The sequence below is a fragment of the Mytilus edulis genome, chromosome 9, assembly GCF_963676685.1.
Source record: "Mytilus edulis chromosome 9, xbMytEdul2.2, whole genome shotgun sequence".
NCBI classification, from domain to species: domain Eukaryota; kingdom Metazoa; phylum Mollusca; class Bivalvia; order Mytilida; family Mytilidae; genus Mytilus; species Mytilus edulis.
Genome location: NC_092352.1, coordinates 80,933,710 through 80,947,346, shown reverse-complemented (window position 1 = coordinate 80,947,346; position 13,637 = coordinate 80,933,710). Strand labels below are relative to the sequence as shown.

General features: G+C 33.7%; 1 protein-coding gene across 1 annotated transcript in view; it reads left to right on the top strand.

The window, feature by feature from the left end:
• Positions 1–3,564: 3,564 nt before the first annotated feature.
• Positions 3,565–13,637, top strand: part of LOC139489165 (protein qui-1-like) — a 40,895-nt gene continuing 30,822 nt past the window's right edge. The window contains exons 1-2 of the mRNA XM_071275331.1: positions 3,565–3,711; positions 6,476–6,678. Of these exons, the coding sequence (XP_071131432.1) occupies positions 3,594–3,711; positions 6,476–6,678 (321 nt within the window). The 5' untranslated portion in view covers positions 3,565–3,593. The remainder of the gene's footprint in view (positions 3,712–6,475; positions 6,679–13,637) is intronic.

Here is a 13,637-nt window from a genome sequence, read left to right as displayed (position 1 = left end):
TGTTCTGGTAATTCAAGATATAATTTGGTTGAAATGCACTAGAAAATAAAAATTAAGGGGAGCTAACTCCGTAATTTGCTATCATTCTAACCAAAAGTTATCTGGAGATTTCTCGAATTACCAGACATGCAGAAACAAAAGACCTACCATTTCTAACTCAGGATGAGGATAACTTCAAAATAGGACGGTTAGGTCGGTGGGTTTTTTTCGACCATGTTTTGAAATTTTTCTAAATTGCCTGATTCTTACAAAGACTGGCACAAATAAATCCTGAAAAATGAGTCCAGGCATTAAGCCCAGCATTAAGCTTAATGCCTAAAATATAAATGCGAGTAAATAAAAGACATTTATTCAATAAGATAAAAAATTATACATTTGTTACATAATAGCTTTACGAGAACTAAAGTTTAAAAAGTCATCTACTTGAAATAAAATCACAGATAAAATATGTTTTTATATTAAAACTCATCAAATATTACTTATAAAATATGAAAATTGATAGAAATTTGTGTTAAAATCATTTTTTATTACAAGTTGTTGAACTGTGGCACCGACTATTGCACTGTCTCCCGTTTTTCTTGCATTTGCACCAGTTACTTATAATAAACATTTAGATTTACATGAACATTTGAAAAATCCTTGACCTCCGGATAATGACTGATGGGTTGAAGCCTCTCTAACACCTATAGTTGTTTCACAATTAATTTCCTCTTCCAGGTTTAAAATTTGTTTACAAAGAATGAGTTTTCCATCTCATTTGATCCAAATTTTCTTAGGAGTTGTCCAAATCTTGTAGTTACAACAGCATTGCCCTTATCGTTGAAATTCTTATGGAGGCAGTTTGATTATTTTCATTAAAATATCGATAAAAAAATATTTGTAAGAGTAGAATTAATTAGTTATTTGCAATTATTTTCAGTGTATTACAAAATGAAGTCGTGTTGCATATGGTTATTTCAACCGTCTTTGTGGTATTAACCCGCTTCTGATTTTCCTCATCAGGTGCAGATCCTGGATTTGTCAAAAAGAGGTGGAGGGGCCTGGTCCCATAACCCCTTCCTAAATTAACATAAACATATTTACTTTTACTGGGTTTTTTTTCTGTTCGGTATTTAATAAACATGACATATTAAATGATGCAGTCAAACTTTTGATTAAATATCTTACCTCAATGACTCGGCCGAGTAAATTTCTACTGTCACCCTTCCCTCGATCAAACATAGGTACTGGTATTTGGTTTCTGATGTTAATCCAATCGTTGCACATTAACCAATAAGGCTTCATAGGGGGGGGGTCGTCCAATGCTTTTGTTTAGAGCTGAATTCTTTTGAATCTGGACGAACTTGATACCAATTGACCACTTTGTCGATTCATTGTCCCACAGCCATGCAGCGATTCCAATAGAATATTTGCCAAAAGATCATGATACTTTACTCTAGGCAGTGGCGGATCCAGGGGAGGGTTCCGGGGGTTGGACCCCCCCTTCTTTTTGGACGATCAAAGCATTTGAATGGGAACATATAGTTGGACCCCCCCCCTTTTAAAATGGCTGGATTCGCCCCTGCTAGGGTTTATGCTCCTTGTTTTCCGTGATTCGAATTTAGACCTCAAAGATTCAAGAATTTTTTCCCCTATAGACATGGTGTCACGTAATGCGAATAATTTAGTTAAAGAAGTGAAAAAGACAAGATATATAGCCTGGGGGTAACATATTTTAACAAAGAATATTTACTTATCGAATAAAATGGTGTGAGCAAAAAATCATATCTGAATTTTTGTCTACTTTTTACCAGTTTAAACCAGCTTGACCAGTGAAGTGTAAACATTTTCAAATAAATATTATAAAGATTATATAGAGTCTCCCTCTTTTTTATTGGATACAATCACTTTTTTAAATCTTTTTTTATTTTTTGTACTTCAACAAAAAAGTATGAGTTAATGCTGTTATGATACGAAAATTACTAAAATTTGAAGACTTGTCAGATAAATGTATATTAATATTAGGAATATAATTAAGAAACAACTTTATTTCAAGAAAAAAAATCACTAAATATACATAAATTACAGATTTCACCTTTTGCACAAAATCATGTTGGGCAATAGGATGAATAATCATCATCAGATTTTAGGTAATAAGCTTAATGCCTGAAAATTTCAGGCAATATTCAGGCAATAACTTAATGCCTAGGCGTTAGCTTATTGCCTAGGATTTAAGATTAATGCCTAATTTCACTTATTACCGCTAACATATATATAGTATCTTTGATATTAAAATGTAGAAAACTATAAAATTTACATTCCGATTGGTTCATTAACGTCCAGCTTCAAATTTTACACTCATATTCAAAACGATACCATAGTCATAAGATTAAAATATACCCTGCCTTATGTTCTAGCTATATACAAACATGCTTATAATTAATTAAGTCAGTTAACTTTGTTCGATAACACACACTGTAGCAGTCATCAGGAAGATATAAATCTCTCTATTTTAACACATTATCATAATTTTGAACCAACTTGTTATGCTCCTGAATACCACAGGTTTGGCGAACTTGAGCAGACTTATGTATCTTACCCACTATAAAATTACTTGTTACATAAAAAGAAAAGGGGGACGGGATTCCTAACTGTTCTTAAACATTTCGATGTAGGATTAGACTTGTTCACCTGAAAAGAATTTTAACTCAAAACAGCAATGAACGCTTAAATTCTATCAATTGTCAAAAAGAAAAGAAAATGAAAATCAATACTCAGTCTGGATACGTCGTTCAGCTCTTTAAAGATTTTATACAGAATTTAATTTTAATTTAAAGCAATTAAAAGTAATCACTTGTTAGTTGTATAGCACATACATTTTTCAAATATGCAAATTACAAATTATCATCGATAAAGTAACTGTCAGCTTGTCTTGTTCTCATGCATTCTCTTTTTTGTTTGTGTTTCTGGTCTCATTAAAATGAAAGATAAACATGATAAATGGTCGTATTTACGGTATTTAGTCATATTGATATATATAATATAATAATAGATATAGGGCTGTATTTGACAACCAACAGATTATGGAATGCTCATATGACGATTGATTCCTTTTTATAGTTTACGTGTAATGCATAATTGTTTAATATAAAATAATTCGAGAAGTCAGAGGGAATGTCCCGTTTTCATGATCCATAATTATGCACATTTTATCTCTTTCTTTCATTTTCTTCATAAGTAGAATTCGTTAAATGTCTACATCCTTTTATTTGTTGTTGTTTTATTTAACATTATTTCTCTCATCACAGAATTTTGAATAGATTCGTTCTTGGTTCCACGGTTTTATGTTTATGGAAGCATTAACCTTTTATTTTACTTTCATTTTGAATGTGGTCGAAAGTCGCAAGTCTTGCAGGATACTAAAAGTGTCTTTGCATAATTAAGTAAACGCGGACATATGAGAAGACATTCATTGACCTGCCGGTATCGCGAATCGTTGGTTTACAGTTAGTCTTTTTGATTAGTTTGGACTAATTCAGAATAATTATATATGGATATAACACAATGCTCTCCTTATATTTCAGAAGTCCATCGGCAAATACCATGAAGACAAAATGTCGTTAAAGAGTGACATGAGCGATCTGACTGACATTATCCTTTCTGGAAAACTATCAGAAATACCACCTCTGCCAAAAAGAACTTTGAAGATATACTTATGTTCTAACCGATCAGGTAGAAAATATTTAAAACTTAAATATAATGTATTATATAGAATAATATTTTCAATTTGATACCTCGAGTATTTGTATATCGTATATATGTGGCTCTATAAAACAAACTCACACAAATACACTCACATTTAATACTCCAGTAAGATTTGTTCGTTGGGAATCAAAGTTTGTTGAAGGATGACATTTTGTTGCTGTTTGGTACCATTGAAATTAAATAAACCAATAGCGCTCGAACACACCAAATGTCGTAAGTTTCTTCCATCATTGTGGGCTATCGACTTTAAAGTTATCATATCGCATATAATTGTAAAAGTCTTCTTGTATCCACAGCCAGACACAGGCGCTACAGATATCTTGATGTTAATTGCAGTTTGAATTTTATGTTATGATAATCTTTACTCTACATATAAGGGTTTAGGTTGGGTTGGCAGATAAAGAATGATTAAAGCATTGAAAAATTAGGCGGTGTTGATATAAAGAGAATAAAGAAAAATTGGCAAAGAAGTAGAGAATAATGAAAAACGGTATAAACAGAAACAAAAATATTGCCGTTTCCCCATCCAGAATCTCATATATATGGGATATTGTAAATCGAACATCTTCTCTACATCTTTTCATAGCGATAAAAAAAGTTTTATGAAAAGGGAGGACAACCTTATATTAAATGGAATTGAGTGTGGTCAAAATTAAACAAATGTTTTATGAGAGTTAAGATTCAACTTGCTCAGTCTTATTGGATGAATGTTCATTGTGTATTTTCATGGTTTAAATGGAAGTCTGCATCTTTAAAACAAAATGCGCGCAATGTGAGATAATGGTTTCAGAATGATAATGGGATATCATTATTGATGTAGTGCTAGTAATATGTTTGCAATTAAATAATGCCATTCAAGGAAGTTATACGGAAGTCAACGTTAAGTATGTTCAATCAGGTAAAAGTATCCGAAAATCATTTGATTAATACAGCTTTCAGTAATGAATTATTGTAAGAGTGTATGGTACAATGAGTTATCTTAATTTTTTTTATCTATAATTGATACAGATACTATGATTTTTTTTTACATTTGTCCGTTTAGGGAGAGTATTTTGGGTCATATAAAAAAGAAGATGTGGTATGATTGCCAATGACACAACTGTCCACAAGAGACCAAAATGACACAGACATTAACAACTATAGGTCACTGTACGGCCTTCAACAATGAGCAAATCCCATACCGCATAGTCAGCTATAAAAGACCCCGATATGACAATGTAAATCAATTTAAACGAGAAAACTAAATGTATATATAAATTAAGTGAACATAAACTAGTACACATTTTGTTAAGGGCCCAACTGAAGCTTGAGTCTGGGTTTTGTATTTTTTTGGATTACGTGAAGCGGATTCAAATGATATAGACATAGTTTAATATGACTAAGGACATCTACGTCTTCCTTTTGATAAATAGACAAGACTTATTATTACCATCCTTACAAATAGAATCTCTTTTCTTTACCGTAAACAAATTCGGTTTTAATTACGAAGCATTGTTAGAAGAGGTTTTCTGTTTTTCCCCCGTATTTTAATTAAGCTTTTATTCTGTTCTGTACGGTCGTAAGCTCATTATACTCTTCATTACGTTAGAAAGGATAAACAAATGACTTAAGTTACATTTATTAAATATTAAAGAAATAAATCATCAACACGACAAAAGACAATATTGGCAAATTTAATTTTCTCGGGAAAAAAACCCACATCCGTGTTCATCGTCTTGACAACATATATCCGATCAAAATATGTCTTAGTTAACATAATCGACCAAAATTTAAAGTAATTGTGATCTTATTATTACTGTTCTATCCTTTAAGAAGATTAAAATTAGATGCTTTGTCTGTAATACTGATATACTGCCTGTTATTCTGACATAGTTTACTGTAAAACGTTTCCAGGAAACTAATCAAAGTGTCAACTTGGTCCAAATATGGATATATTATATTACTCTGTCCTCATTTTATAATGCTTTAATTTCCTCGGAGTTATAATAAATGACTGCTATTTATTATATAACTGTTTTGCATCAGCGATTTGAAAAGGTTTCTTACTGCCTAAATCACATCTATTATAGGAATCTATCAATAAACCTTTTTTTTATTAAAATCAATTCACACAATAAGGATTCTGTCCATATTAAGTAGGTTTACCTACATAAAGGTATAAATAAACTCGGCATAGATACCAGACAATGGATCGACGAAGAAAGATGAATTCATCCAAATCTAGTTTAAAAGATGGAAAAATTAATCCAAAACCATTTCGAACTAAGACACAAAAAAATAATCTCAAACATTTCGATTGAAATTCAGTATTAAAATTTCCTTCAGAAACAAAATAGTTGCCTACAAGGTGACAACGAAGAAGATTCATAAAAATCAAAGCCACTGTTTACAATTAGTTATTTGAAATATTAAACTGCTCTTTTTGTATTATTAAAAAGGGGTGAAATGTTTATTTGGTTTCCAGCTCCTACTGGCAACAAAAATACGGTAGGTAAATAGGCGAAATAATGTATTGGGGGACAAAGTTTTCCAAAGACTATGTAAAGAATCGTAAACGGTTCCTGAAACGATGATTTACAAACAAATGATCCTGAAATATTTAAGATAAATAGCAGACATGATAGGCTAGTGTAGGTAAGGAGTAAACAAATGTGTTAGGCTTTTTTTAGGTAAATAAAGCACCTAATGTATACGGTAAGATGGTTATATAAGTTGATTTATATTTATCTAGATTTTGAATTAGAGCGTTACCATCTTTGGCGTGATGCATTGCCCGCTCTGCAACAAGAATGTGTACAGCATGGCTTGGACGTGGTTTGGATGGATGTTCATTATGGAAGTAAAATTGACCACGTGCAGGACGCCTACAGGTTCCAAGAGCATATAGAAGAAATAAAGAAATGTCATCAGCAATCAGTTGGTCCTTTCTTTGTGGTAATATAATCAATTTTATTTATTTTAATGACTGATAATTAATTTCTTGGTTTTTCTTTTTCTTCCTTTTTTCAGGAGTCATTTTTGAAGTCAATTTTCCGTTTAAGAAATTCAATCTGAATGATATTTGTTTTCATTGTTAGTACACCAAAAAGTGAATATTGTTATGTCTTGGTTATATATCCATGATAGTTTAAATATTCATAACATTGTTGGTCTTCATGTAGCTTTTAGAAATACTGTGTAGAATTGATTATATTCTGAAACGGTGAATTCACAATTGATAATGTCAAATCTTGGAAAGAGTAACTACATTTTATCTACAATATATTTACTGACTTCATACAGGAACTTCTTAGGAAGAAAGATAAGAAGTTAGCAATATCCTTTAACTTTACTTTCCGCTATATAGATGATGTTCTTTCACTAAATAATTCAAAATTTGGTGACTATGTTTAACCCATCTATCCCATCGAACTAGAGATGAAGGAAACTACAGATACAGTTAAGTCAGCTTCATATCTTGACTTACATCTAGAAATTGACAATGAGGGTCAGTTGAAAACAAAACTTTACGACAAAAGAGATGAGTTCAGCTTTCCAATTGTGAACTTTCGTTTTTCTAAGTAGCAACATTCCAGCAGCACCTGCATACGGGGTATATATCTCCCAATTGATACGATATTCCCTTGCTTGCATTTCCGATCATGATTTTCTTGATAGAGGGTTGCTGCTCACAAGGAAGCTGTTAAACCAAGAGTTCCAAATGGTGAAGTTGAAATCATCCCTTCGTAAATATTAGGGACGCCATCACGAGTAGGTTGGCCGTTATGGAATAACCGTTTCACAAATGATATCGGATATGTTCCTTACGTCGTAACTACAATCACCTTCCCTTTCATGAATGTGACCTACCGAATTAGACTATTTACCGGATTTGTTAACACATAAACAACACGACGGGTTCCACATGTGGAGCAGGATCTGCTTACCCTTCCGGAGCACCTGAGATCACCCCTAGTTTTTGATGGGGTTCGTGTTGCTTATTCTTTAGTTTTATATGTTATGTCATGTGTTCTATTATTTGTCTGTTTGCCTTTTTCATTTTTAGCCATGTCGTTGTCAGTTTATTTTCGATTTTTAAGTTTGACTGTCCCTCTGGTATCTTTCGTGCTGACTGCAACATACCCTATAACACCCAAGAGGTTACCGTAATATTACATACTGACTGCAACATACCCTATAACACCAAAGAGGTTACCATAATATCACATACTGACTGCAACATACCCTATAACACCCAAGAGGTTACCATAATATCACATACTGACTGCAACATACCCTATAACACTCAAGAGGTTACCATAATAGCACATACTGACTGCAACATACCCTATAACACTCAAGAGGTTACCATAATATCACATACTGACTGCAACATACCCTATAACACTCAAGAGGTTACCATAATATCACATACTGACTGCAACATACCCTATAACACTCAAGAGGTTACCATAATATCACATACTGACTGCAACATACCCTATAACACTCAAGAGGTTACCATAATATCACATACTGACTGCAACATACCCTATAACACTCAAGAGGTTACCGTAATAGCACATACTGACTGCAACATACCCTATAACACTCAAGAGGTTACCATAATATCACATACTGACTGTAATATACCCTATAACACTCAAGAGGTTACCATAATATCACATACTGACTGCAACATACCCTATAACACTCAAGAGGTTACCATAATATCACATACTGACTGCAACATACCCTATAACACTAGCGAGGTTACCGTAATATTACATACTGACTGCAACATACCCTATAACACCAAAGAGGTTACCGTAATATTACATACTGACTGCAACATACCCTATAACACCAAAGAGGTTACCATAATATCACATACTGACTGCAACATACCCTATAACACCCAAGAGGTTACCATATTATCACATACTGACTGCAACATACCCTATAACACTCAAGAGGTTACCATAATAGCACATACTGACTGCAACATACCCTATAACACTCAAGAGGTTACCATAATATCACATACTGACTGCAACATACCCTATAACACTCAAGAGGTTACCATAATATCACATACTGACTGCAACATACCCTATAACACTCAAGAGGTTACCATAATATCACATACTGACTGCAACATACCCTATAACACTCAAGAGGTTACCATAATATCACATACTGACTGCAACATACCCTATAACACTCAAGAGGTTACCGTAATAGCACATACTGACTGCAACATACCCTATAACACTCAAGAGGTTACCATAATATCACATACTGACTGTAATATACCCTATAACACTCAAGAGGTTACCATAATATCACATACTGACTGCAACATACCCTATAACACTCAAGAGGTTACCATAATATCACATACTGACTGCAACATACCCTATAACACTCGAGAGGTTACCGTAATATCACATAATGACTGTAACATACCTTATCACCCTCAAGAGATTACTATATTATCACAGAGCATACTGACTGAGATATACAACATAACTTACAGTGTTACCATAGTACCACATACTGACTGCGATACACAACATAACTTATAGTGTTACCATAGAACAACATATCGACTGCGATATACAACATAACTTACAGTGTTACCATAGTACCACATACTGACTGCGATACACAACATAACTTACAGTGTTACCATAGTACCACATACTGACTGCGATATACAACACAACTTAGTGTTACCATAGTACCACATATTGACTGCGATATACAACATAACTTACAGTGTTACCATAGTACCACATACTGACTGCGATATACAACATAACTTACAGTGTTACCATAGTACCACATACTGACTGCGATATACAACATAACTTACAGTGTTACCATAGTACCACATACTGACTGCGATATACAACATAACTTACAGTGTTACCATAGTACCACATATTGACTGCGATATACAACATAACTTACAGTGTTACCATAGTACCAAATACTGACTGCAATATACAACATAACTTACAGTGTTACCATAGTACCACGTATTGACTGCAATACACCACATAACTTACAGTGTTACCATAGTACCACATATTGACTGCGATATGCAACATAACTGACAGTGTTACCATAGTACCACATACTGACTGCGATATACAACATAACTTACAGTGTTACCATAGTACCACGTATTGACTGCGATATACCACATAGCCTACAGTGTTACCATAGTACCACATACTGACTGCGATATACAACATAACTGACAGTTTTACCATAGTACCACATACTGACTGCGATATACCACATAACTTACAGTGTTACCATAGTACCACATACTGACTGCGATATACCACATAGCTTACAGTGTTACCATAGTACCACATATTGACTGCGATATACCACATAACTTACAGTGTCACCATAGTACCACATATTGACTACAATATACAACATAACTTACAGTGTTACCATAGTACCACATATTGACTGCGATATACAACATAAAAGAAAGGCGAAAGATACCAAAGGGAAAGTCAAACTCATAGAACGAAAATTTACTAAGAAAAACATGACTAAAAATTAAAAAGACAAACAGACAAATAATAGAACATATGACACAACATAAAAAACTAAAGACTAAGCAACACGAACCCAACCAAAAACTAAGGGTGATCTTAGGTGCTCCGGAAGGGTAATCAGATCCTGCTCCACATGTGGCACCCGTCGTGTTGCTTATGTGTTAAAACATCCGGTAAATAGTCTAATTCGGTAGGTCATATTAGTGAAAAGGGAAGGATATTGTAGTTACGACGCAAGGAACATATTCTATATCATCTGTGAAACGGTCAACATCCGATTAACCTTACAGTGTTAAAATTTGAAAAACAATTTTTGATTAATTGCCTGGGAAAAAAAAAGTTTTCGTGCATTTCGCAATAAAAAATCTGACTGAGAATTTTCTACATTTGGAAATGCCTGTACCAAGTCAGGAATATGACAGTTCTTGTCCATTCGTTTTTGATGTGTTTTGTCATTTGATTTTGCCATGTGATTATGGACTTTCCGATTGGAATTTCTTCTGAGTTCAGTATTTTTGTGATTTTACTTTTTTTGTGTCATGTGTACTATTAAGTGTTTATAGTATCACATAATGACTGAAAACCAAAGGACATACCCCCTCGGGTTCACCATATTATCACATGCATACACAATAATCTCGTAACATTAGACTAGGTAACTTAATAATAACCAGATATATAAGCATGATTATGATGATATCTTGGGTTTTTTTTTCTCAAATGTATTAGAGGTAAATGTTGTTTTTGGATACTCTATGTAACCAGTTTATAACAATATTACTTTTTTAACATACTATTGGCCTCTTTTTTTGATGTCATGAAATTTAGGAAATTGACGAAGCTAACTAAATATAGTTAAAATTTTGAAATGTCGTCTGATTATCACGTCGTTAACACCCGGTTGGCTTGATTTATCCTAATACATAGTTAAATAGGCTTTTAGAAGGTTGAAATGCCCAGTTTATCAACATTTTTTGTCCAGTACATACTTCATCATTTTAACCTGATCTTTTGAATATTGAATTATGTTTCAATGATAATGCTGCGTCGAGTTATAAGCCAGCAACCATTTAACTTCAAAAAAAGTTGTGTTTTCTGAGTAAAATATTTTTTTCGACGCTATTAATCAAATATTGTCTTTTAAATTTTAACACTATAAGGTATGGGGAAATTTGAGTTCAGAATACTTTTTTTTGTACTGACCAAAATAATTTTATTTATCATTTTATTTAAGGGAAAATAACATAACCCCATTTTTGAAGTCGTTCCTTTGACGTCTGGCGATTAATCCATCCCACGGACGGTCAATGTTTTAATGATGTTAACGCTTTTCAACAAAAAACGCTAAAAATATACATGCCACATGCAGTCACTATTAAGGAGTACAAATGTACCTAACTTGATCACGTCATAAAATTAACACTACTAGACACCGTCACTACCTGATATTAATTAAAACGTGATAGAACAGAACATCACGCAGCAGAGTCACTATTCTTAATGTATAAAACAATGGAGTATTGCGTCATAGGATACACCACATATTATTATTGAAGTTCAACTGCAGATAATAATTATTACAATTGTCACATAATTTTAACTAACAGTCTGTGTTGACTGCCGTACTGACAACTAATTATCCATATGCGTACATCGAATTCACGTTTTTCTAAATGCGATTTACATAAATCTGAATCTCGAACTCTCTCTTTTTTCCATTAACAATTATTCATAGTACAGTTAAACTGTTTCTTGTAAAGAGGAATATCCTATGAGTGGTGTTAAGGTAGGTACATGGTATACCGCCAACTTGGATTGTACAATCACAATAAAAAATCGGTCTAGTTATTTCCCTAAATCTGCAAATTTGGAGACAGATTTGGAATTTAAAGGATAGACTGTTTAATAATGTAAAGAATACTTTGTAATTTATTGTATAGTTCAAAATATTTACTCAAAAAGATTTATTTTTTTGCTTTTAGAATAATTTTTTTTAAATGAGCAATTCAAGGGAAGATAACCGATTAGCAAGCTATGAAAAGCCCCAAAATGACTAATGTAAAACAATGCAAACAGAAAAACCAACATTCTAATATATTAAAAAAAAAGAAAAATGAGAAACACTAATTAATCACACCACAACAACAAACGACAACCACTGAACAGGCTCCTGACATATGCATTACGTACAAATTCAGCGGGTTCAAACGTTCTAAATTATTAGTCCGAGATTACTGTGACGTCCAACGGCTGTTTTGCCAGACAAGCTGGGGCCGTGGGACGTCAGAGCTCGTCCCATATCAAAAAGTGGATATTTGCTCACCCAAAATAGATGCGCTGCTTCGTCGCTTCTGGTGCCGATTGACGGCCTTGGAATTATATAAATCGGGCATCAATCTGTTCATTTTTCATTTATCTCTTCATTTATGTAAGTTTCACCTACCTGCCAACCTTTATTTTCTCATAATTAGACAGTTTTCACAGTGACCCATCGATTTCGGCATTTTGCCTTTCATTTTCAAAGATTATCATGTGACCACGAGAAAACAGTGATGATTTATGCAAATGACCATTATGTAACACCTCGTTCATTTACAATGCAAGTTATCTAAATGTCCGAGAGCTTCCGATTGTAACGTGGTCGGAACTAAATGCTTCATATCGATCTCCTGTAAAGGAGGTGGAAAATCATGGTTGGCTTCTATATGTTAAACATCGATCTCCTATAAAATTTGCATATTTTGAGTCTCGAGACCACGAACTCTCCCATAACTTGACGTCCATTTGAAAGTGAAAGTCAAAATGCCGAAATCGATGGGTCACTGTGAAAACTGTCTAATTATGAGAAAATAAAGGTTGGCAGGTAGGTGAAACTTACATAAATGAAGAGATAAATGAAAAATGAACAGATTGATGCCCGATTTATACAATTCCAAGGCCGTCAATCGGCACCAGAAGCGACGAAGCAGCTCATCTATTTTGGGTGGGCAAATATCCACTTTTTGATATGGGACGAGCTCTGACGTCCCACGGCCCCAGCTTGTCTGGCAAAACAGCCGTTGGACGTCAGAGTAATCTCGGACTATAAATTATGGACTTCCTATTCTCAACCATTTTGATTAATGAAAACAAAAACATAGAACCAAACTATCAGTCTGGATGGGATTCACAAGATAGATAGAACCAAACTATCAGTCTGGATGGGATTCACAAGATAGAACCAAACTATCAGTCTGGATGGGATTCACAAGATAGATAGAAGCAAACTATCAGTCTGGATTGGATTCACAAGATAGAACCAAACTATCAGTCTGGATGGGATTCACAAGA